The sequence below is a fragment of the Natator depressus genome, chromosome 9 (genome assembly GCF_965152275.1).
Source record: "Natator depressus isolate rNatDep1 chromosome 9, rNatDep2.hap1, whole genome shotgun sequence".
Taxonomy (NCBI): Eukaryota; Metazoa; Chordata; order Testudines; family Cheloniidae; genus Natator; species Natator depressus.
This window is the reverse complement of record NC_134242.1, coordinates 81,975,124-82,002,019: the sequence shown is the minus strand read 5'-3', so window position 1 is coordinate 82,002,019 and position 26,896 is coordinate 81,975,124. Positions and strand designations below refer to the sequence as shown.

Below are 26,896 nucleotides of genomic sequence, written 5' to 3'. Positions count from 1 at the left end.
CTGAGACTCTACTTATGAAAACCATAAATTAATTTATGTTCACCTGTGTGACAACATCATGATTGGATATGGGAGGCTCTACCACAGAAGCAGTCCGCCAATTTCAGAATCTTATGCTCTATTATACTGCATACACTGCTCTCACACAGCAACTTTCATACATTGTTTCAATGCTTTTTACAGTACATATTAAAACCCTAAAGTGAAGGTCTGTTGAACTGGATTAGTCATTGCAAACAAATGTATCAAATCTAATCTTAAAAAGCAGAAACTGCGCAAAGGCACAACTCTGATCTGTCATACAATGGTGCAGTAATGGATTATGGGAGTGTGAGAAGAAAAAGAAAGGAAACAAACCAGAGATGTGGGGGGCTTAACTCTGTAACATTCCCAGACATCTGTTGAATCTGTTTATAGCTCTCTACTCAAACAGAGCCTTACATATAATCTGAGTTGTGTGGTCTACAACAGCCTGTTTTAGAACGAATGGATTATTTACAGAAAACAGGAGGGGGCGGGGAAAGCATTAGGGGATGGGCAGATGGCTGAAAAAGTAAGTCTGCAAAAGCAAGACTTTATTATTATTATTTAAAATGTATGTTGCAGTAGTGCCTAGACACCTCAGCCTGGTCAGCTCCTCATTAACAACACTAAGATTTTGTCACAGATATTTTTAGTAAAAATCATGGACAGGTCACAGGCAATAAAGAAAAATTCATGGAAGCCCGTGACCTGTCCCTGACTTTTACTAAAAATATCCGTGACAAAATGGAGACCCCCTAGGACTCTCACCGCCCATGGGGGCTTGGAGCTGCGGGGTCCCCCTGCCCGTGGCAGCTGGGAGCTGCGGGGAGCTCCATGGTCCCCCCTGCCTCTCACGGTGGCCGGGTGCTCCGGGGCAGGAGGAACCCCGGAGTAGTTGTCAATATTTTTGTGATGCCAACACCTGTCCACTATGCAATGGATGGTGACCACTAACTCATTTTACACCATCATCAGATAGTAAATTTTCTGTCACTTCCAACCCAGGCCAGTTTGTTTAGTATGTAAACCAACGCTGAAGGTGATATAACCCCATTTATTATTTAAGATAAGCAAAAGAGCTGTAAATTCCTAGTATGAATTCACCAAATCACATTAGTAGAACTTTGCTAAGCCTCATTTTACTAACACACACACACACACACACACACTTTATAATCTGGATACTCAAAAAAATATGACCCTCCCTTCTTTGCAGCAAAGGTTTAAAACCAGCGTCTTGGAGTAAGGTTTCTTGTTACTTTATATTTACAACTTTCAGTTACTGAGAACACTTCATAATGTGCTAAAATACAAATGTCAAAACAAATAAAGATTTTGCAGTGTATTTTCCCTTTTTATTATATTTGCTTCCTCCATTTGCAAAATTCAATCATTTGCAATGACCCTCCCATTTTCAGTATGGTTCTGCTGTAACAAATAAATCAAATTAAGAAGTGTTTGGTTGGTGCTGGCCCAGTGATCTTGTAGAGATGCAGCACAGTTCCACTCAGGGGAATTATTTTGCATACACAGGCTGCCAGCATATGAGAAGTTCAAGAGGGTGGCTACCCATTAGAGAGAAAATATCTAAACTACAAACAAGTATTCACATTATAACAAGCAGAAATACATAGGGCCTGCTTGCTAATCTCTAAAAATTATACATAAAAGGTGTATCATTTCTTACAGCTAAGCCAAGAATTAGCTTTAGTGTAATTTTTCCCCATATCAGCAGTTAATTCCTGATGCTGACCTATAATTATTGAAAACATGCTTATTCTACTAGACTTTGTACAGACTCTACAGTAATTTCATATTGGTGAGAGTTACATTTCACATTTGCTTGTGCTGCAAATGTAATTCTCTCTGCATGTCCCTTTCCCCACCATCAGTACCTAAGGGATGTTCTCTTTCATGCCTATTATTATGTGCGTACTTAGCAGTAAACCCTGCCATAATTACACATTTCTGGAGAAAATTAGCAGCTTCCTGCAGTGGTACTGGACAAATTTTTTACACTGTGTTTTCTTTTTAAATTTTATCTGCTACATTCTGTGATGTCGTGTTTAACTATCAATCTTTAGGTCATAATTTAAATCCAATTTAAAATGAAATAAGGAAGTTTGCATAAACCGTTTATTGAGGAAACAGATATCTTGTATAGGAAACCTTCTTTCCAGTTCTTCATATGGTTCCTTAAGGCCTCTATGGAATGGACCATCTTTTTGTTCTGTGTTTGTACAGCACCTAGGGCTATGGGGTCATGGTCCATAATTGGGGCTCCTAGGTGCTACCACAATACAAATAAATAATATAATGGCATAAAATACTCCCACAGATGATCTTGAGTGAGGACATACAGACTGAAAACTGAAACCAAAGTACAAAAACTCTCTGTTGACTTTACCCTGAGATGCATGTCAACTGTTAGAACAACATACAATAGAAGAAACATAACTTTGTCACATCCTACTTATATTCCAAACATGTCAGTTCGGGATGTAAGAGTTTAACCGGTTAACCGACAAGCTTGATGCTTATTGGTTTCTGCTAAAGATTAAAGTCTGCTTAGTGTCCCAGCTGCCGTGAGGTGTGCCCAGCATCCCTCCAAGCTGCCGGCCCCACGTACCCGGAGTCCCTCCAGGCTGCCAGCCTCGTGGCCAGGACTCTGGATCCCAATGTAAAACATGGGGGTGCTGCAGCACCCCTGCACCTTTAGTTCCCTGGGTAAACATTTAACTGTGTAACCAATAGAATTTTAATTAGTTACATGGTTACTGTTTTTACACATTATGTACATCCCTAATGTCAGTGCACTCTGAATAGAACTGGTTACAAGGACATAATCTAATGGAAAAGATATACATATGAAAAACCTTTTCTATAAGGGTGTTTCATATTTATATAGCACTACAGTCGTACATGGTGCAGTATGACAGCTAAATTCTGCCAAATAAACAGGGTCTCTATCAAAAGAGCTTGTGTGACGCATGGCTAGAAAGGGTTAAACATCCTGCAAAATAAATAACCCTCAAAAGACAGGTAGGGAGATAATGTTTGTGTTTTTGTGTATTTACATATGTATAAGTAGGGTCGACAATGTAATCAACAGTCTTTGTCTATGCTGTATTCTGATAATTCAGAGGCCAAAGGACGATGCTATCATTTAAATGAATTGTAAACATGGGATATCTTGGTATTCATCTCCTTGAAATGTACTGTAAATGGTGGAGGAACAAGCAAATGGCCATATGTTAATTCATATAGCTAAGCACCAGTGATGGACCTCCTTCAAAATCATCCTTTTTCCTTTTGTTCCCTGAGGAAATCCCAACTTGTCAAAGAGGACATGAAATTGTATAAAAGACCCGTGGGTCCTGATTCTGTCATCTCAGATCTGCTTAAACTTCATTGGGGAAGTTTGAGTAGCAAGACTGAGGTCCCAGTTATGCTGGTACGCCCTGAATATGAGATTTGGACATTTGACCTATGAACTGAATTCTAAAAGGACTCTTTGCAACTACGAAGCTCACCATCTCTGTTATGAATCTGCACCTCAATGAACTGAATTCATGTCTGTATGTATATTGATATTTTAACCATACTCTCTCTTTTGTTTTTTAATAAATTTTAGTTTAGTTAATAAGAATTAGGTGTAGCGTGTATTTGGGTAAGATCTGAAACATTCATTAACCTGGGAGGTAATGTGTCCAGTCCTTTGGGGTTGGTAGAACCTTTTCTTTTATATGATGAAATAAGATTTACAGAAATTTTTATCATATTTGACGTAGGTACCTGGATGGAAGCCTGAGGCTGGATCACTTTAAGGGAACTGTATTGTTTGGACTCCTGAGTAACCAGTGAGGTAATAAAGAAGCTGTTTTATGCTGTCTTGGTAAATCTAGATATTGGAATATCCACTAGCTTTATGGGGATTGTCTGCCCCATTCTTTGGAGTTCACCCTAATTGAGTGACCATAGCTGGCTCCCCACTAAGACCCTGGTCACAGCTTGCAATTCAAAGGCATAAATTAATGCAATACAGAATAGTAAATCTTTATAGCTGGAAATCTTTGCAGAACAGGTGGGTTTCAGAAGAATTGTGAATGAGATGACATAGATGAAGTGGAATGGTTAGGAGATAAGTTTAGGTGGAGCACAGGGATGCAGAAGGCTATAGAGTAGGAATGGTGGATGTGCCAGACAGAGTTTTGAAAGTCAGGAGAAGTTTCAATTTTATGAGGAAAAGTTAATGCAAATAGCCAAGAGCAGGGTTGTGTATTAAAGAAATGGACAGAACAGAATGTGTTGTTAGTAGCAACATTTGAGATATAAGGGAGGAGACAAACTGGAGAGAAGACTTCAGTACTTGGAGGTAGGATAACACCAGAGCATGGACTAGCATCCTAGAAGCAGGGATAGAGAGGATCAAATTCTACTGAATGAGACACAGCTTTAGAATTTCAACATGAGAACAAAAAGTTTTAGAGGTTCACAGACGTCCTACTCTTTCACGTGATACAATACAAATACCCCCAATTTAATTTGCTCCCAATTGGAATGGAATCAAACATGATTATTTCAATTTCCGAAAGGGCAAACCAATACCAGTCACAGGCCCAACACATTATCTTCCAATTTTATCTTTTCCTTGGGCAAAAAACAACCAGGAGACCATTGCTGTGATCAAATTACATCAGTTTAATCATTTTAATGACCACCTTCCTCCTTTTCTGTCATCAATTACGCAATTTGGCAGAATCAATAACAAGGATACCGTAGTTTATTGGTTTTCTTGCAATTACAAAACAAAATAAGCCAAATTAAAGCTGTGTGTGGCTGCATTAGACGTCCAACATATGCTTCCTTTGCTGGCCTATCTGATAACCCTTAAACACAGCAGTGCCTTATTATTCACAGAGATTATGCATGGGCCAAGGGGAGAATAAATCTGTCCACCTAACTCAAAGTTTTGTTTCTGTAATGTGGACTAAGTATTAACTATGACCTCTTGATTTTCATTATAAGCCTTTTCCACTTAAACTTTTAGTGTCTACAATATATTTTTGGCCAAATATGGCTTGGCAAGAGCTGTATTAGAATAATATTTCTAGCCCACTGTTTCAAAACAAAGTGGTTAATGCCTTTTTTTTTAAACACTCATTTCACAGTGTACTTGCTACTAATGGGGCTATACAGAGCATGTTATCTTCAGGGAGGTCATGAATCATTCATTCCTAGCATAGGCTTCTGAGTACAATTTTCAGGAGGAGGGTGGAACAATTTAAACTATGTTAGATTCTATAATGTCAAAACTTTCAGGTAATTTTCCAAAGGCACCAAGGGAAGGATACTAAAATAATTTTATTTTGCAGATAGTATTTTTCATTCATTTAATTCTTCATTTTACTTAGTTTTGGTGGAGGATTATTTATTGGTCTGATCTCTCAATGTTACTATTAAAGTAGTAACCCTTGCTAAAAACAATGAACAATGAATAAAACCAGAGGATCTGTTTTTTGTTACCAGAATCAATCAAGTTCAAATTCTATTAAGTCACCAATGGAGATCAAAAGTAGGATCTAGTGTAAATACCACTGTTGTTCACAGATCTCTGTAGCCGGCACCAACTCCTTGTTTAGGTAGAAGTAACCTGTACTAGCTGGTTGCATCATATCCTCTGATAAACAGCTGCGCATCACAGCTAGTTATAGTGACTGCGTGCCAAAAAATAGGCTCCACTGTTTTGGCAAGCCCAATGTTTGTCTAGACCACATCTGTTAAGATGGAAATACCTCCCTACAGAAAGCAGGGGTACATTGTTTTATGCAGGATCATTTAACTGCCACAGAATGTTAACACCTCATTTGCAGGGGAAAACTTCACCTATGCACCAAGCAGTTGGGATTAACAGCACACTGTTGTTGTAATTGGTAGGATTAAATATGCTTTCTGGCACCAAACAACAGGTCACAAGACTAGAATGGATTGATCAGGTGTTAAATTGCTTTATTATTTATAAACATATTGTAAAATGGATGTATTGGTTAGAATGGAACAGCTTATATTGCTAAAAATATTCCCGTTAAAACAGTTTTGTTTCAAGTTAGACAGATTCTTTTTTTTTTTTTTCCAGAATAGCCCATGTTACAAAAGCTGTATTTCTTGTTTGAGCCAGAATCTCTGAAGCACGAAGTTTTGATTAAAAGTAGATAAATTTTTCTACTAAAAGCTCAACCCCTTTTAAAACACTTTTGTATAGTAATAGTTAAATTAATAAGGAAAAAGAACTACTTTTTTCTCTTAAAAGAGCACAATGCAGCTAATACCACCTCCCATTCCCATATAAACACAGTAAAAAGGAAAGGGAATTCTGAATGCCTGGCAGGGACATCAAGAATCTCCCCTTTCCCTTGCATTACTCCCCATCCCCACTCTCAAGTTCCACATCGTAGTGACATTCCTTTTCCTGGTGACAGGCACCATGGTTAATTAGTTTGGGATTCACTGAGCCACTCAAGGCACACTCTCCTTTCACAGGCTATACAAGCTGCCTCACTACATTGCAAGTCTGGAAGAAAAGACCTGAAGAGGTTTAGGGTAAAACAGCCACAGGAAGGCAACTGGACAGAACACTGGATTGTGATTTAGGAGATCTTAGGCAAGTCACGTCACCTCTGTGCCTCAGTTTCCCCCATCTGTAAAATGAGAATAATGATGCTTACTGCCTTTGTAAAGGTGTTATTAGATATCTAATGGAAAGCCTTACGTAGGAGCTAAGTGTTACTACTACTATTTTACTGGGATTAAAAGTGGACCACCACCACCACTTTTCCTGTAGTTTGACCTCTATCTGCTCTCTTCTTTTGGACTCTACATAATGTCCTCTCCTCTGCTTTCTATACATGACATTGCTGAACTCGGTTAAGTATGAGAGAAAAGGTGCTTTAGAAAAAACATGAAATGAATTGTCATCAGTTGCAGGAAAAGTATATCTCTGCATTTCTCTGGCACTGGAAATATGCCAAAGCCACTCTAAACAGCAGATCCACAGATAATAAAATGACTATGTAGTTTTTAAGTCCTTTCCTCCTCTGCTGCATACTTCAGATCAATCTTTATCATGGCTTCTCCCATCAGAACCATATCACGTAGGAGACTTTGGTAGAGTTACTTACTTGGATGTTGTGAATTCCATTCATTTTCCCAATGTGTTGTTCAATGGTCTGAACACAAGAATTGCATGTCATCCCCTCCACGGAGACTACCATGGATCTTGCCCCCAGTGACGGATCCATTCTGCTTCAGTCTTCACATTCCTATCAGTCAAAAGGAAATACTGAGACATGAATTAAAAAGAAAGCAATCCAACCTCATATTGCATTAAAGGTCAAAAACAAGGTGACCCGCATAAGATTAAATAGATATTGTAACTGGGAACATATAAATTAAGTACAAGTAACAACTTGGTGGGGGCTAGGAACTGCAGAGAAACAGATGTCTAAAAAGGAATCCTTTAACCACTTACATACATCCTTTACCTTTGAATATATACTTATTAAGTATTCAGGAAGAAAAGAGTTCATACATTTAAAACTTGCTCTATGCTATAGACAAGACAATTTAATTGCATGTATCAGTTCTGAATCACTAGTGTTCTACCTCCAAGCAAGGAGTTAAAAAAAACCCAATAAGATGTAGCTTTTGGTAATGTCAATTACCATGGAACTGGGTGAAATCTGAAGGAGAGAAGAATGCACAAGAAGAGAATTAATTCTTCCACAGATCTGTTTGTTTTACACATTATTGTGTGACTAACAAGAACACCAGCCATATGGGATGTAGTCCTAAGAAATGAACTGGAAAAGATAGGGGGCCTTTCTGACGTGTCCTTGAGGTAGCTCTACTTACTACTACTTAGCATGATGTTGCATTCATTTCTGTTTGTGTAAATGCTAAAATGTACTGAACCAAATAATTAAATGGAAGGTAATTAAAAGTATATTTTCAAGTTTGAAAATTAAACTAGGAGAAGTAAACAAACAAAAGTAGAATTTGATGCAAAATATTTAGATTATGTAAGCCATTGGCAAAAAAAATTAAGTCATAGAAAACAAGAATAAGCTTTGAAACAAGGAGAAAAAGGGGAAGGAATTTATGTCTTTTACAAATAAAAATTACAACGGACATTTGACCAGGAAAGAGTATGAGCAATTGCTGAAGAAAAAAGTAATTAACTGCCTAATGTCTGACAGCAATGAAAACAGCAGAGTGTATAGATGATTTCAACGGGAGTACTCATGCATTTAAAGCAAACCACAAGCTTAAGTGCTTTGCTGGTAATGGGAATTTATTGTGAGAAAACTAAACTACAGTATAACATTCAAAATGTTTCATAAAACTGGTTTTGCAGAGAGACTTTGCCTCCTGTAATTCATCCAGAATGAATATGCTGTTCCTCCCCATGACACAAGGGCATGAAAATATCTGGTTTCGCTTTGAAATCTACTAGAACAGCCCAAAGATTGTGAAGCAACCACTTTAATATCAGGATTATCTCTTATCTTGAACTCACATACATGACTATCACAAGAAAAAACACAAAAGTTGAAACTCTTCTGAAGAATGCTTCATAATGAGATGAAAGGTGAGTGACACTTTGGTCTAATTAGCATCCATTTCAACAAACTAAGAATATATGTTTTTCCTCAGAAGATTTCAAAGTGAAGGGGAAATGTAACAATGAACATATCTGAAAAACACCTCGGTGTAAACTCAAAGCTTGTCTCTCTAACGAACTTGTCTGTCAGGCAGCCACTATAGCATGGGAGAAGAGTAAATGGAATCAAAATTCAGTTTTTAAGAAGTAGGAATGGCTATATTCATCCAGCTCTCTGGAAACAAACATGACAAGTGTGTGTCTTATCTTCCTTCTTTTGCTATATAAATTGGTGGTTTTCAGCTCCATAAACGCAGCACAAAATGAATTAACTTTAAGGAATATGGGAATTTCTTAATTTGATTATTTAATAAAACTCTTGAAGTTTTAACAACTATTTCCCTCTTTACTCTTGCCTCCTCATGCTCTTTCAAGGTCAACCACAGGAATGTTCCTGCCATTTTATAGCCCTGTTGACACCCTAAGGGAATATTCAGAAAGACATCCTACTTTCCACATAATGCTGCTGCTATACAGTGAAACCTGTTTTAAGTGACCACCCGAGAGACTGATGGTACTTGGCTTCTTCATGGAGGTAGACATTTAATGAAAGGGAGCAGAAGTGTACTCAACATGCTCCCAGTTCAAAAATACATCCCTATTCATATTCAGGAGAATGAGTCAGTACACTCTTGAGCGCTCTCCTGAATAAAAATAGATTTAAACATGTTCATAACTGCTTTCCTGAATCAGGGTCAGTGTTTGTGGATACTCTACAACAGTCGGGAGAAAAGAGATGGCCTAATTAGTGGGGGAGCATCATTAGTACAAATTTCAGGTTTTTTTCTCCCCTCCTCTTTATATTACTTCTAGAAAATTTTCATAGGGAAAACAGGATCTTTAAAAGTTCATCTGCACCTGCTGCTTATTTGTCACCCAGATTCAGAACCTGGTTTATTACACAACAAATAATTTCAGTAAAGATTATTTCTTTCCACAACAAACAGAGAAAAAGGATTTCAGGTGAGGAATAAGCAGCAGCTGCACTTGAACTCAAAAGGCCTTTTTCATCCAAACATCCTTCATAGTAAATATATATGTTTATCAGCAGAATTTTTCTCCACTTTTTTCCCTAGACATCAGTGAGTAACATAGTGTGTGCATATGCTGGGATTTCCAGTAATGGAAATATTAATTCTGTAATACATTAATACAGCTTGACATATTTATTGTTCACATTACAATTAGCTTACAATGGATCTTGCCTATCTCGCTGCCCTTATCTTCTCCAACACATGCCCTCTAAGGTGCACTTCTACACTCCCTTTATATTTCACTCACTCATGACTTTGGGTGTGCCCCCAGAATGACCTTCCCACTAATTTATGCCAACCTCCCAACTTCTCCTCCAAAAATCTCTTTAAAACCCTCTATCCTGTGATGTGCTCCAACCACAATAACCCCCACTACTCTGTCTTTGTTATTTTATTGTTCTATACTGTACTAGTTTGCATCACTGGACAGGGCAAGATGCCTGTTATTTGCTTGGCATATACCCCCTCTACCCCCACAAACATATAGTGCTTTGTATAATTATATAAATAACTAATAAATGCCACACAAAAAATTAATGGCATGAAAAACTCTACATGTAAAGGAATTAATCTAGTGCCTTTTTAAAGGGTAAAACAGAGTAATGATGAAATGCCAGCACACAAGCATTAACATTTTTCACTTATTGAAAGGTTTTTAAGTGCAAAGCTGGTAATAGGAAAAATTATAAAGTTTCTGGCAACTAACTAAATTTTTTCATATGGCACAACTTTGCTAGAGAAAAGTTCATCTGATGATGATGCAGAACACAGTGAATATAGAGCCTCACACACCAATTTAACAATCACTTTTTAGGGTACAGTCCTACTTAAAGCACTTACTTATCTCATGACATTTAGTGCAAACATTTCAAAAGTTTTATAAATATTTAATTAGAGATGATTCTCCGATTTGTTCGATCCATACCCTTACAAAACTTGAACAACCTAGTTTAAAGTCACCATACTTCAATGCATTTAGTAATTCTCTGGAAGACTTCTGCTACTGCAGGTTAAGGGATTGGTCTTGAAATGAGCTGAGAACATACAACAACGTGCTGAGTGCCCTCAACAGCAACTGAAATAAGTGAAAAATGTGCAGGTTTGGGCACAAAGTGACTAGAACCTGGCACCACGCTCAATCCAACTCCTCTTAAAGACAATGGGATGTTTCTGGCACTCTGCTGTAATTACAGTTAAGAAAACCTCTCTGTTTAAAGATTGACTTTGCTATGTGCTCTAAAATATGCACATCTACTCAGATTGTCTTGTAATTTGTTGTTAATGCAGAGCTCAGGTTGCCGGATAGTATCTTATGCACATCCAGAATGTCAAATTCAGCAAAATTCAAACCCCTGAAAACCAAAAAATACAAAGTTAAGGTATACTCCAAGACAACCTTAACTCTGACCTCTTTGAGCAATATTCTGGTACATTCTTAACGCATACTTGCACTCTGCCTTTGCAGATATTGCAGAACATTCAGGAAAAGGGTACATGACCACTATAAGACAGTGTCTAATGCCTGTGGCATTATGCCCCATATTCTTCATAGTAATATTATGATATGAATATGGCATAATTATGATGTATTTTGTGCAAGACAAGGCACCTGAGATATCGTTGGAAAGGTTATGATTTACTGAATATGATTATAATATTTATATGCATGTGTCATTTTTGTATCTGAAGTTAGAAATGTTATCTATGCACCTATTACAAATATGTTTACAGCTGGGGAATAGTCATTAGACAGAATGCAATCAGTCTAAACTGATGGCTGGAAAGGGCCATTAGGAAAAACAATAGGTCATAGAAGATGCTAATCTCTCTCCAGGAAAGGCTTCCTGTGGATGCTGCAAACAGCCTCTAAGGCTGCAGGGTCATGTGATCAAGTCACCTGATACTGGACTCCATGATAATACTAGTATTTTTCCACTGACCGGAGGTGGGAATCACACTGGAAGACAAAGGATTCCCGCCATATGTAAAACCTATTTAAGGTAGGGGAGTAACATAATCAGGGTTGGTTCTTCATTGCATCCCCGCCCAAGATGACTGCTGTAAACATATAAGAAACAAAGACTGAATAAGGGGAGAAGGACTGAGCCCAGGCTGGAAGATTGTCTAGACTGCAAATGAAATATCTGAAGATTTAAGCTGCAGGAAAGTGCAGCTGGCCATCAAGTATCTCTGCAATCTGCCTAAAACATTATTTAGGGTGAGAAATTACTACTTGTAACCAGGTTTCAGAGTAGCAGCCATGTTAGTCTGTATCCGCAAAAAGAAAAGGAGGACTTGTGGTAGCTGTAGCTCACGAAAGCTTATGCTCAAATAAATTTGTTAGTCTCTAAGGTGCCACAAGTCCTCCTTTACTTGTAACCAGTTTCTTTAGTATCTTAAACTTAGATTGCGTTTTTGTTTTATTTGATGGATAATCTGCTTTGACCTGTTTGTTATCCCTTATAATCACTTAAAATCTCTTTTGCAGTAATAAACTTGTTTTTGTTTTCTCTAAAACCCAGTGTGTGGAATTCATAACTGGGGTGCAAAAAGCTGTTGCATATCTCTCTCCACATTGAGGGAGGGGCAAATTTCATGAGCTTACGCTGTATAGTTCTCTGTGCAGTGCAAGATGGTACAATTTTGGGTCTAACCTCTAGAGGGGTCATGCACTTGAGTATTGGGCAATTCCTTCGCTGTGTCTTTTCATGCAGAGCTGATCTCAGCATGTGTGTGTGTTTCTGCAGCTGGGTGTGTCCCTACCTGTATGTGTGCTGGTAAAGTGCAGTCTGAAGCCTGAGGGAGGGCTTGGCTAACTTGCCTCAGAAGTACAGCGTGAAGGGAGCCCAAGCTGGTGGGTCAGGCAGGCTCAGTGGTACCCCAGTCCCAGGTAGCACCTTGGAGGGGAGGGAAACCTGTAACAATGCCTTCTCTTTGGTAAAGACAAAACTCATGTTTAGGCGAGCTGTACTGAATAGGAGCTACCTACACCTGCCCTACACTGAAACATTTAGCCCACAGAACCACCACCACAGCTGCTAGATTTTTAGAAACCTTCACTCCCTTTTATAACCCCTTCACCCTTATGCACAGGATGCCATTTAACACTATATTTATCATTAAACCCACAGAGCAGTCTCATTTGAGGCCTCGCTGCTCATAAGCCCCATGGTAAGTGACACTAAGCTACTGAGACAACTACAGAACTTTCTGATCCTACAGATCATCTCTGAAATGAGGCATGCTAATTTCTCAAGGAATACATGCATCTTCTGACTTTGATCACACAAATGGGGAGCGGGGGGGGGAGGGGAGGGTTTCAGATCCCTTCCCCCACAAATGGGCAGAGACCCCCAGATCTCCTCCTACCACAATCACAACTATGCCAAGCTGCTTCCTCCAACTACACAACACATTGTATTCACAGCGGGAGCGAATACACATAATTCCCAGTGGCTATTGCCAGGTCCAGAGTCAGAGTTAAAGACTCATTGACATGTATCTTAACTTTATATTTCCTGGTTTTCAGAGGTTCGGTTTTGCTGAACAAGACATTCTGGAAGGATAGGAGATACCAAAAGGCAACCTTAACTCCATATTAACAAAGCTTCTTTTTTGTCAGTGAACTGATTTCAAAGGGGGGTTGGATCAGGCCTCGTCTGAATACCATCAGCAACATTTTTTGGTATTCATTTTCAGCCACAATTTCCTTTAAAAATCTATAGCAGTGGTTTTCAGTCTGTGACCCGCAAACCCCTAGGTGTCCACAGGCTACGTCTAAGATTTCCAAAGGGGTTCGTACTGCCATTCGAAATTTTTTAGAGGTCTATAAATAAAAAAAGGTTATAAAAACCACAGATCTATAGATTCAAATTATTCTTAAAATTCTTCAAGCTAGAATTTTGCCAAAGCTTTATTTCAGTTTCAACAAAACAGAATGGTAAATCAGATCTGAGTTTGTCCATAATTTACAAACTGCTCAGTATTTCTGCAAAGAAGATTATGATCAGTGTGATCTTATGCAATAGAACCTTGGCACCATTGAGGTTTGTAACTACATTCTGTCCAGTTTGTGTATGTTACTTGCTTCCTTGTAGTTGCAAGATTACTATTTAAAAGATACAACCTGAAATGAAAAAGTAAAGAGCAAAACTAGCCACAAACCACTGAATGCCAAACTGCTGAACAAATGCCCTTGAACAGATTTCTAAACTAGGTACAGCACAATTTCCCTGAATTTAGTACTCTGCATCTAGTTTCTGATGGGGTTAATTCCCACATGCTTCTTGCAAAAATCATTTAAAATAGATTATTCTGGTTTCATCCTTTCATCCCAACCAAGACTGGTTTGCAAGGGCAACAGGCAGAAGCAGGACTCCAAACTCCTCAAAGTTGGAGGATCAGAAATGACAAAAGTTACCTTTGCCTTTGGTCCTGCTGCTGGGGATTGGTTTGGGAAGAGAAGATGATGTTAGGCAGGAAGCTATTTTCTCTCTCTCCTGGTCTCATTGCTAGAGAAGACAGGGTCAGTCTGCTGATTGCAGAGTCTGCAGGAAATGTGGGGCCCCAAGCAGCCACTGGCTCTGTTTGTACTTAGGGCTAGTGTAGAAGTCAGTATTAACACTTGCATGAACTAGAATAATCATGAGCTACTACCTCAAAGAGCCAAACAACAAAAATGAATAAATAGGTGGAACAAACAGAAGACATTTTATTCTTCTACAACTACTACAAAAACAAGAATTCTGAGATCAGTAGTGCTAAAGGGGCTAAGAACAATGCACACAAATGATAGCCAGCAGATCTATTGCTTGACACGCAGTATAATCACAACTGGCACAATAATTATTGACTGCACCCCATGTGATGGGTCCTCATCTTTCATCTAGTAGTCTCATTTTTCATTAGTAATTTTTAGCTATGGGGAGTCTGCTCGTGTTTTTTTTAAACACAAGTCAAAATGCCTAATGATGCTTAATAAGCTTCTTTCATGGTAGCCTCCACAACTGTTATGCACTGAAATGCTAATCCATTAATAAAGATTCTGTGCATTAGGAATGATAAAAAAAGGCAAACAGAACAGTGTGTTAAGATATGGTAACATAAAAAATCGTGCCAAGAGGCATGAAGGACTTACAATCCATTGACATGAGTTCCTGATAAGCCACAGCCTTATTTCTGAATTTTTCAATCCAAGTTATCTAGCATAGCCTTCCATAGCTATATCTCTTGGGGGGGGGGGGGCGGGGGGGGGGAGAAGAGAGGGGAATTCCAGCTTTTCAAAGCCTAAAACAGCTGCCTGGTTTAGAAAATGTTAAGCTCAGTCACAACTCTTCAATACAGATGTCAGCCAATCACCCAGCCAAACCCCTCACCTCTTGAACCTTCTTTTTAAAAGTCCATATATAAAAAATGCCAGTAACATAGGACTGATACTCAGAAGGAAGTTGTGTTATGTAAACAACACTATGGACTTCTGGAATGCAATTAGTTTGCAAAATTGCACATATGCCAAAGGCACGATTTTTTCCCTGGAATTATGGGATCAGGGGAAATATTAACTGTTAAAGTTAAATTTTAGGCTGTTCAGTATAAATCTGTGAAGTTGCATTATATGTAGATACAAGCAAACTAGCAGTATTACTTTAATGCTTTATAAAATATGTTATTTATCAAAACCATTATATAATACAACCAATTCAGTTAGCACCCTTATTGATAATAGAGGTGGGTAAAATTCACCAAACAAAAAATCTAATTTGGCGTCAACCAAAATTATTCGTGAATTTAGGTCAAATTCAGCAAATAGTGTCAGACAAAAAAAGAAGAAAAAATAACCCTGAAAGCCAAAAAAGACTTATTTCAAAACTCAGTTCAAAATTTACCTTGCTTTATTGAAAAAATTAAAGGATAAAAAACATCCAAAAATTACATGGAATTTAAAAAAATATGTTTGTTTCTAATTGAACTTAATATTTTGTTTAAGCCAAAAAAATCAATTATTTGTCGATAGCTCTAACAGAGGCAATTGCTAAACTCTCTTTTTAGCCAAGAGGGAGCTGTCTCTTCACCTCACACTTGAAAAGCAACTATAATAGCACTATCTAAAAACACCCGTTATTTTAAAAATTGACTACATTGCTTTAAGTAATTGAAAAATAAATTTAATAACCATTAAATAATTTATTAAAAAATTCCTAGAGCTTAAAAGCTGCGTAACAATAAATATAAAAAATGCTGAAAATAAATCACAATATCAATTTTTGAAAAGCAAGAGTTTACAGTATGGAATTGTTACATGAACATTCATAGTAACAGCTGTGATGGTAGATTAATACTGAACAGTATCTGACTATTATATCTTGTAGTCAATATTATCTCAAATAAGGATAAAATAGATGACAAACCAAAGAACAAATAAGTAACATATCAAGAGGAAGCATGTTCTAACAGTTAAAACACATGATGAAGTCAGAAGATCTGTGTTCTATTCTGGGTTTTGCCATAGATTTCCTGTGTGGCAAGTCAACCTGCATTTCCCTATTTTTAAAACAGGGACAAAGGGTGAAAAAGAAAAACAGTGCAGCTTTCCCACCATACAGGGGTGCAGCAAGGCCTGATACAGGCATGTTAGTAAAGTGCTTTGAGACATTCAGATGTGGAAGGAACTAATTTGATTACAGCCAGGCACCCAATCATGACCTCCTAGCAGGGTTGCCAACTTTCTGATCACACAAAACCGAACACCCCTGCCCTGCCCCTTCTCCGAGGCCCCATCCATGCACCACCCCACTCCAGCCCCCCACTCAGTCACTCACTCTTCCCCACCCTCACTCACTTTCACCAGGCTGGGCCAGGGGATTGGGGTGCAGGAGGGGGCTCTGGGCTGCGCCAGGGGGTTGGGGTGCAGGGGGATGAGGCCAGGGATGAGGCGTTTGGGGTGCAGGAGGGGGTTCCTGGCTGGAGCAGGGGGCTGGAGCAGGTCCTGGTGGCGCCTACCGCGGCTTCGAGGAAGCGGCCGCCAGATCCCTGCAGTCTCTAGGCACATAGGCGGCCAGGCAGCTTTGTGCAGTGCGCGCTGCCTTCGTGCCCACAGGCACCGCCCCTCGCCGCTCCCATTGGTCATGGTTCCTGGCCAATGGGAGCTGTGGAGCTGGTACTCGGGGCGGGGACAGCAGGTGGAGCCTCCCAGTCCCTGGCCACCTGGACCTGGCAGCCGCTTTTACAGAAGCAGCACAAAGCCAGGGTAGGTAGGGAGCCTGCCTTAGCCCTGGGCCCCCGGTGTGACGCCGACCGGAGCCACCAGGGTCCCTTTTCAACCGGGTGTTCTGGTTGAAAAACAGACACCTGGCAACCCTACCACCTATACGGCTAGTTTTCATACTGTCCGTCCAGCATAATATCTAAATAAATTAATCTCAAGATTATGTCACTCCAGTTTGATGGGTTTGAAGGTGTACATTTCATGTACAGAAAAAGACTTTTCCTCCAAAAAGGATCCTCACCAGGAGCAAAATATATCTCCAATGGACTTTCACAAATTCTATCAAGAAGGGCAGGCTTTTTTTGTTGTTGTTAAAACTTTGAGGCCTTCTTTGTATACCATAATTAATTAGTAAAAAGCACAAGATTTTTGCTTTGCAGTTCATGTGAAAAAAAGTTTCCCTAACATAAAGATACTGAAGAATTTTTAAGAGCTCTAGTCATTCCTGATATGGATTACTAAGTTGGCTGAAGTTTTGTCAGAAATTGATTTTATTATATATATATATATATATATATATATATATATATATATATAAAAAAGCTATTTTTTGTACGAAGGTAATGCCTATAGGCCCAAATCAACATCAGGCCCAACATAGGCCCAAATCAACCATTGTGCTAAGCACTCCACAGGCACTTACTTCCAATCCAACCAGACAAGTGGGAGCAGAAACAGTGGGGATGTGACTTGCCAAAGGTTACACATCAGGTGATCAGCAGCACTGCAATTAGAATCCAGGTCTTCTCACTTGTGCCAATGCCCTATCTGTTGGACTATACAGCCTCTCATTAGGTTCTCCAATTTCTTTCAGGGTGCTAAAGTCATATATAGACCCAAGGGAAGAAGTTCACCCTTAGATTAGACAAAGTTATTAGATCTTTACGATGTACTTACTGTTATGCATTCCCTTGTTAAGAGATATTTATGATAAGAACAGTATTTATCAGAGGCCTGCAACCAAAACCAGGGTTAATGTGACTTGTTGCAAATGGTTGACAACATTCATTTGATTATTTTTATTATTTGATTTACTTGCACCCAAATCTAAAGGTGACAGGTAAAGAAGCATTTTCAAATAAAACTGATTTTTAAAGTTATGTCTATTGAACACTGATTGACTGTGATAATCTAGTCTGACATCCCATACTTCTGACATGCAAGAAGAACATAAGAATGGCCATACTGGGTCAGATCAATGGTCCATCTAACCCTAAGCCTGATACTTGAAAGGGAATGAACAGAACAGGCAATCATCCAGTCCCAGCATCTGTCAGTCAGAGGCTTAGGGACACTCAGAGTGTGGCGCTGCATCCCTGACCAACTTGGCTAATAGCCACTGATGGACCTAACCTCCAGGAATTTATCTAATTATTTGTTTAATCCAGTTATAGTTTTGGCATTCACACCATCCCCTGGCAAACAGGTCCACAGGTTGACTGAGTATTGTGTGAAGAAGTACTTCCCTTTGTTCAAAATTGGCTGCCTCTTAGTTTCATTGTCTGACCCCTGGTTATGTGAGAAGAGTTTCCCAAGGCTCTGCATGGCACGGTCTACCCTAATCCGAGAGCCACAGTTTTTACTGAGACAGATCTTAAAGCCATACTCTCTGCTACAGTTTCATGTAGTTATTTTGTCAGAGCTGCTACACCCACTGGGGTGGAGTCCCCTGCACAGGGTACCCAGCTGCTGTAACTCTGCAGGGCAGGTGGGGTGGCGAACCAGCAGCCCCAGCTTCTTAACCAAATGCTCTAACCACTACACCACCTCCAGTTACAGGTGTTTGTGCACGTTGTGCCACTACTCATTTACTCCAATGCTAGATGGAGCACTCCACACTGAGACCTGGAATCTGCATAGGGTGCACCTCCTTATTGATTAGCAGCAAGTCATGTTGTGGAAATTAGTGGACCATGCTGTACCATGACACAATATGGCCATCCTTGTCTATAACAATTCAAATTTTCATTCTTCATAAACCCTGATCATTCTCTTGGCATTAGGTACACACACTATTTGAGGCAGAATGGCAAAAGATAATACAGGTAGTGACAAAATACTGCATTTCGCACTTGGATAATTTGTATAGCCTAAATTTTCAAGTGTGCCTGGTGATTTGGGGTGCCAACTTTTTTGGATACTCATGTTGAGACATTTTAAAGGAGTCTGATCTTCAGAGAACAAGTGTTAGTACTTAAAATTAGGCCCCTTCAAGGTGTTATTAACTAGACAACCAAAAATGAAAAGTACCCAAAAAGTCACTGATCCATTTTGAAAATGTAGGCCTACATTTTAAAAACATTAACTCAGTCTCAAAACCCCACTGTCAGGTAGGGAAGTATCCCCATTTTACAAATGGGAAAACTGAAACACAACATTATGTGAGGTGCTGGATGTCATGCAGCAATATATGGCATATCAGTAACCAGAACCTGGTAGTTCCTAACTCAGTATGTTTAACTACTAGCTGATTCTACCTACCAAAATAAAAGATATCAGAAGCATGATAAAATTATTTTTAATTAAGAGCATTAAATTGTTTGCAAATGAGATGTGCACACAAACCAGGATCTGCTGGTTCCTGGAAAATACAGCTCCTAACTGGATGGAGCTTCTTGGAAATGTCACTTTTGACCTCGATTTTTGACAAGACAATATATGAAAAGAAATGACAATTCTTTTAGAGTAAATATCCAAGAGAAGTAGAAGGCATATTTTTGCAACATCAAACTTTTTGCAAGAGACGTGCAGAAAAAGAAAGGAGAAGAGTCATCTTTGAAAGCAGTTAATTTTTCCTCTCATCTATGCCTGTTAGCTAAGACCAGGAAAAAGAAATTACTTTCTGACTTTTGAAGATATCTTCCAGTTATGCTGTATCCTGCTAAACTGTTTCCTTTATCAGGAAAAGGAGTCTGTTTCTTGGTATAAAATCCAAACTAAGGCAGACAGAAGATGCTGCCAGTTCAGATAGCAATTATTCTGATAGGGTGGGGTCATGCTTAAAGACAGCAAGATAAACAAGAGCTTGGGAACCTGTGCAGTTTCCACTCACAGCTCACTCTCTCCTTCCGGCAGAGCGACCAGAGACGAAGACAACTCACTCATCTATCCTATCATGTAGGAACTTCCGATGTCATGAAACTGAAACTGTTCTTGTGGTAAGTACCCTTTTATTAGAATAAGGATGTTATAAAAATCCTAGAATAGGGTATGATACCATCTTCCTCTTCTTCACATATGGCCAAAACAACAGTTTGAACCTAATTTAAACAAAAAACAAACAAATTTACATCTGAATTAGGGCTTGTCTACACTGGCACTTTACAGCGCTGCAACTTTCTTGCTCAGGGGTGTGAAAAAACACTCCCCTGAGCACTACAAATTTCAGCGCTGTAAAGTGCCAGTGTAGATACTGCATCAGCACTGCGAGCCAGGCCCCTTGTGGAGGTGGGTTTTTTAGAGCACTGGGAGAGCTCTCTCCCAGCGCTATGCCACGACTACACAAGCCACGTTAAAGCGCTGCCGTGGCAGCGCTTTAACATTGCCAGTGAAGACGTGCCCTAAGTCACAAGGTTCTACACTCAGTACTACTTCTAAGGGTAGAAACGTCTGGTTGAAGCTGAAAAGGAACTTTGTGACCACAATTTCTTCCTAGTGATAATATTAAATGAAGACAAACTCTCCATTAAATAGCCTGCGACATGCTAATTATGTTATATAATTTGGCTAGCACAAATATTAATAATTAATCCTTATACTCCTGTGTTCAAGATACATCTTACCCTTATTTCACATGTGGGGACAGACACCAAAGTTAAATGACATGTCCAAAGCCACACAGTGAGTTGAGGAGGAGTAGCCATGTTAGTCTATTTCAGCAAAAACGAGGAGTCTTGTGGCACCTTAAAGACTAACAAATTTATTAGAGCATAAGCTTTTGTGGGCTATGACCCACTTCTTCAGATGTATAGAGTGAAAATTACAGTGGGCAGGCATAAATATACAGCACAAGAAAAGATGGGAGTTGCCTTACCAAGTGGGCGGTTAAAATGCTCTCCCACTGGTTTGTGATATATGCCATCATTTGCCAGCAATACCCCTCTGCCATGTACATTGGCCAAACAGGACAGTCTCTAAACAAAAGAATAAATGGACACAAAGCAGACATCAAGAATTATAACATTCAAAAACCAGTGGGAGAACATTCTAACTTCCCTCAACACTCAATTTCAGACTTAAAAGTGGCCATTCTTCAACAAACAACTTCAAAAACAGACTTCAACCACAAACTGCAGAACTGGAATTTGTTTGCAAACTTGACACCATCAAATTAGGCCTGAATAAAGACTGGGAATGGCTGGGTCACTACAAGAAGTAATCTCCCATCAACTGTGAAGTATGTGCCATCCATCCTGATGGAATTGGCATCGTTAGCACTACAAAAAGTAATTTTTACTCTGTTGACATTCCCTCCTTCTTGTCAACTATTGGGAATGGGACACATGCACCCTGATTGAATCACTGACCCCTCACTTGGTAAGGCAACTCCAATCTTTTCTTGTGCTGTATATTTATGCCTGCCTACTGTAATTTTCACTTCATACATCTGAAGAAGTGGGTCATAGCCCACAAAAGCTTATGCTCTAATAAATTTGTTAGTCTTTAAGGTGCCATGAGACTCCTCGTTGTTTTTACAGTGAGCTGAGAGTGACAGAGCCAGGATTTTAACTTTTGAGTTCCTGATTCCCAATCATGTCAATCACTATACCATTGTTTATTGAACTGTTCCACCCCATCATCTTCAAATCCATATGGTAGGACATACTCTACCAGCTATAAGAAGCAACAATACTGAAAATTAATTTTTAAAAACCGTCCTGGGGCATTTTTAAACTCCCATAAGAAGGGACCATTCTAATGAATTAGAAGGCCCACCCAGATGGTTTTCAAAACTTCTCTGGCTTATGTTATGTTGGGGGTTTTTTTTTGCATTAATATGATTTGCTAATCTCTAGATGCATTCAAACAACCATAAACACATAAGCATTAAACAACTGCTACCCCATGATTACTCAAAACAACTAAGGTCTGGTCTACACAAAAAAAATTAGGTCAGTTTACTATGTCAATCAGGGATATAAAAAATCCACACCCCTGAGGAGCATAATAAAGCTAACCTAAGTCCCCACGTAGACAGTGCTAGGCCTAAGGAAGAATTCTTCTGTCGACCCAGCTATCACCTCTCGGAGAGGTGGATTACCTATGGCGACAAGAGAATCCCTCCTGTTGGCATAGGCACCGTCTACACTGAAGTGGGCACAGCTGTATCATTTTAAGTGTAGACAAGCCCTAAAATATGTTACCTCTCTGACCAAAGAGACACCAGTTCTCCTAAGCAACTAAATCAGTAAATGCCTTTGTAAACAGATGAGTGTTGCAGCATGCCATGAATATTGAACTTGGCTTCTGTGGGACCAATGCTGTACATTACTTTACTTTCTTTCAACAGAAACTCAGAAAATAGATAGCATTTGTAGAGCAACAGACTGTTACCATCTTAAGTTCCAAATCATGGTCATTTGTGAGGTGGAATAAATCTGAAAAGTACCTTCCACTTTGTGGAATGTAGGCTGAAGGATTATCTCCTGTATCAAGACTGTAGTGGGTCAAACTACAATATGGTCTTATTGATACATTTAGAAGGACACAGGCTACCTATAAACTCAAGGGCATTTTTTATCTGCAGTAGCTCAGACAGGAAGCTCATTCTACAAGGAATGATTAAAGTCTGATGATGGTAGAGGCAAGATCTGGCTGAAGCGTCATCTGTAAATCAAAATCCTATTTAGCATTTGAAAAGTATGCCAAGTAGCATATATAATTATATACTAAAGTTTAAGATCGTAACCATTACACCAGCAGGTAAGCAGTGTCTAGTGAGTAACTTGTAATACAAGATTATCAAGTACACATTTATAAAACTGTATTAATCAGACTTTGTTTTAGAGATAAAAAATGGTTGAACTCAAAACCAAGGGATTGTTCCAACTGTAGACCCTCTACAAACAAAGAGGATTTAGGACTTGCCATCACAAACAAGCAGCATGTCAGTCTAAGGGAGGCAGTTTCTACCATTAATTTAAATAGAAACAACTAGGATGCAAGAAACCAAAAGGTTCTCAATCCATCGCTGCTGTGCTGGAAGAAAGTCAAAAGCATCACCACCTTATATACAAGCTTGGCCTCAAATGGCATTTGTAAGGCACCCGATAGCTTTTTATTGTACTTTTTATTATATTCTTTACTGTGTAATATCCTTAGAAATGCCTCTCTCTGCCAGTTTTTATCCTTTCCCATTATTCTTCTCCCTGTATTTTACAAAACACAAAACAATACTACTTCCTTGTTTGTACATCAACACCATCAATGAAGTCAGCACAATACTAGAAAGAGGCTGGCTCTGCAATTGCAGAATACCAAATAGTGAAGATGCTCTCAGTGGCTGAGTAGCTGGTTTATCGTAAATATTTAGACTCCACAGGACCTTTGCCACTAGACTGAGGTCCTGTAGGCTTCATTATTTGGTCTGATTGTCTCTCTAGGTTGGATTCCAAATACCACATTTTCTCCAAGGGACTCACTAAAAAGTGTTTGCAATAAGTGGTTGAGGAGACACGAAGGGAAAGAACCTATATTTCTCAAAGGCAATTTTCCCTGTAGAAGAGGAAAAGAAGCTGTAATCTGGCAGAGAGAGATAACAGAGAGATACAGCGCCACAACCAGTTAAGCCACCGTTCCTAACGTGCAAACAGTGAATTTTGAAAGTAGAAAAATCACAAATGGCATCAAATGAAGTTTGAAGGGTCCAAAATATAATCACTCAACTGCATGTTACTATGTGGACATTAAAAAAAAAAAAAAAAAAGTCAGTCATGTAAAATGAAGGCTGCAAGACTGCTAAAATCCCAGACTCTCAACTGGGTGTCCCACCTAAAATAAACTAAGGGCTTGTATTTTCTGTTTTATCCTTGTGACCAATAAGGATACATAGCACATATACAACACTGACCATTTTTTTAAGTTTTGTACAAATATTCATCCTCAAAATACCTTTGGGAGGGTCAACATCTCAATTTACAGCTGGCAAAAATTAAGAGAGGTCAGTGGATTTATCTGAAATCATACAGCTGGTTGGAACAGAATCCCAAAGGTATTACACTAGTATTCTGTTTACTGCTAGAGATAAATTTGGGTTTATAAACCAGTGATTCCTTATTTGTACGTATTCATATTTATTATTTGTATTATGGTAGCATGAAAGACGTGTTAGAAATTGCATGAAAAAAAAATGTGTGGCCCCTACCTCAAAGACATTACAATCTGCAAAGATACAAAACAGGCAAAGGTTGGGCAAAAGGGGTATAGGACACAAGGTATATGATCAGGCTGATAACAGGCACATGTCTTGTTAGGACCAGGTTGCCAGCTATGTTGTAATTTATTATTTCTAATTGTTAAAGCATTTCTTTGTAAAATTACAGAAGTGGAGTTTTTTGAGTAGTCTGGAGGGAAAGTTACACCAGAGCTTGCCAGTGAGGCTAGCCAAATTGAACTTTTTGGTCTTTACTGGCAAATCATTACATGCACTGCTCTTATCTATGCAGTAATGTAACTAGATAGTCCAGGGATAACAGCACATCCTAAACGCACATCTAAGTTTTGTGAGACTCTCAACTGGTTATGTTTCACATTGCTTGAATTAAAAACTAAAAAAATCCAGATATTAACAAATCCTGCCTGAGTTATACAGACTATGAAAAATCCTTTCAGGGCTTCTAGCTCTTTATAAGATGCACATCAGAAAGTATACATGGCAAATATTTTTACTTCAGTTCAAACAAGAGCTTAATAAAACTTGAGATCAATTAATAGCAAATCCTGTTTCTTGCTTCTATCCTTCCCAGCAACCACTGTCGACAATAGCAAATGGAGGGTTTTGGACAATATGAATATAGCCCAAATAGGACCATTCTAAACATCAAGGAATAGAATGCATCTTAATTATGTGGGTATATAATAAGACTAACAGAGGCGTCTTATTTTTTAGGTTAGTCTCAAAATACTAACAAGAACAATGCATAATTAATTATCCAAGCATAAATAAAAATATGAGAACAGTAAGAACAGTAAATGACATGTTTTGCCTGTTCACCACCTGTGGGAGAGGCAGGTGGACTTTCACTATCCAAGCTGGGAGAAATAAAAGAAAATAAAACAAAATACACCATCCAAATCTGCATAAGAGATGTATAGATTTTATGAACCCTTTAATAATCTAGAGTGTTACCAATAAAAGTGAAGAGTCATGTTTGATTATGGCATGTTATTAAGCCAGGAGTAACCTTCTAATCACCACCTTATATTTCCCGAAATTACCTGGATCATCGTGAAAGACCAGATGGATCGGGTAATATCTTTTACTGGACCAAGTTCTGTTAAGAGACAAGCTTTTGAGCTTACACTGAGCTCTTCTTCAGCTCTTACTGAAATAGAGCTTTGTGTATACTAGAAAGTTTCTCTTTCACCAAGGGAAGTAAAAGATATTACTTGACCCACCTTGTGTCCCTCATACCCTGGGACCAACAGCTTCAACAATCCTGCATGGATCATCCTGGCCATACCTAGTCACACATACCTGTAGGGGATGCGAAGGAGAGATAGAGGGGAGGCTTCTCCTGCTGGCATAGCCCCTCACACCAGCGGCAGGTCTAATGCATTCTCCCTCCCGACTTCCCCCAACATACATACAGCTCAAACATTTTGCGGGATGGGAAAACTGTCCCCCCCCCCCAATGTTCCTGGAGCGCCCACCACGGCCAGAAGCTCAGCGACCGAGAGAGCGGGGCGGCGGGAAGAGCTGTCACCAGAGCCCGTGGCTGCTGGGCCTGAGGAGCGCGCTGCCCGCAGTCACAGCTTCCCCCACCCCACGCCAGAGCCGGGCTGAAGCCCACCACAGCGCGGGGGGCAGCAGTGACCAAGGCAGACTGGGGAAGGAGATACGCGCGATGACCACCTTGTCCGGGGACGGGCCCCTCAGCGTCGGGCGAGGGAACGCGCGCGCGCGCGCGCGCACACGCACTCACCCAGCAGCTCTCCGCCAGCAGAGCTCCGGCTCCTCAACAGCTGCGCTAGCCACTCCCGCCCCCCAGCGCGGCAGCGGAGACTCCGCCCCCTGACAGCCCCACCCCGCTACCATTGCCAGCCACTCTGCGCCGTCCCCGTGCAGAAAGCCACGTGACAGAGCTCAGGCTAGTCCCTCCAATCACGTGACAAGGGAGTGACTAAAGCTGTACCGGAGCCTCAAGGGAAAGGGGCCCAATGACCCGCAGTCCCCAACCCCGCGAGAAAGGGGAAGGGTGGAACATTTTCAGTCAAGCGTTTTTGCTACAGCAAGGCCTTGGCGACATCGCAGTCACAGGACTGTACAGGAAGTTTGATTCTCTCCCCCCGCCCCAATACCATTTCTGGTCAAGTAGCTGCGGTTTAGTTTTGAAAAGCAGAATGGAACATCACAGGTTAATTTAAGGATCTCGTTTACAAAATCAAAGGTCCGCGAGCAATGGGGGAACAAGGTCATTTCGTTCAAATTTTTCAAGGAAGTGGGAGTGGAGTTCTGTGGCAAGGAGGGTGAACCCAGCACACAACATAGAAGAAGAAGAGGAGGTGGTGACTAAGGCAGATTGCTGCCCTGGTTTATTTTTCTAAAAGTGATTAGAGTTTAGAAACCTACTGTAACCTCAGCATATGAGGGTGGGTGTCATACAGTACTCCCATTAGAGAAGGGTGTCTTAGGAA

The 26,896-nt window shown here is 39.7% G+C and overlaps 1 protein-coding gene across 1 annotated transcript in view; it reads right to left on the bottom strand.

Moving 5' to 3' along the window:
- Nucleotides 1–26,194, bottom strand: part of ATP7A (ATPase copper transporting alpha) — a 60,600-nt gene extending 34,406 nt beyond the window's left edge. Inside the window, exons 1-2 of the mRNA XM_074962451.1 lie at nt 26,115–26,194; nt 7,203–7,343 (exon numbers count right to left, since the gene is read on the bottom strand). Coding sequence (XP_074818552.1) covers nt 7,203–7,322 — 120 coding nt within the window. The 5' untranslated portion in view covers nt 7,323–7,343; nt 26,115–26,194. The remainder of the gene's footprint in view (nt 1–7,202; nt 7,344–26,114) is intronic.
- Between the last annotated feature and the right edge of the window lie 702 nt (nt 26,195–26,896).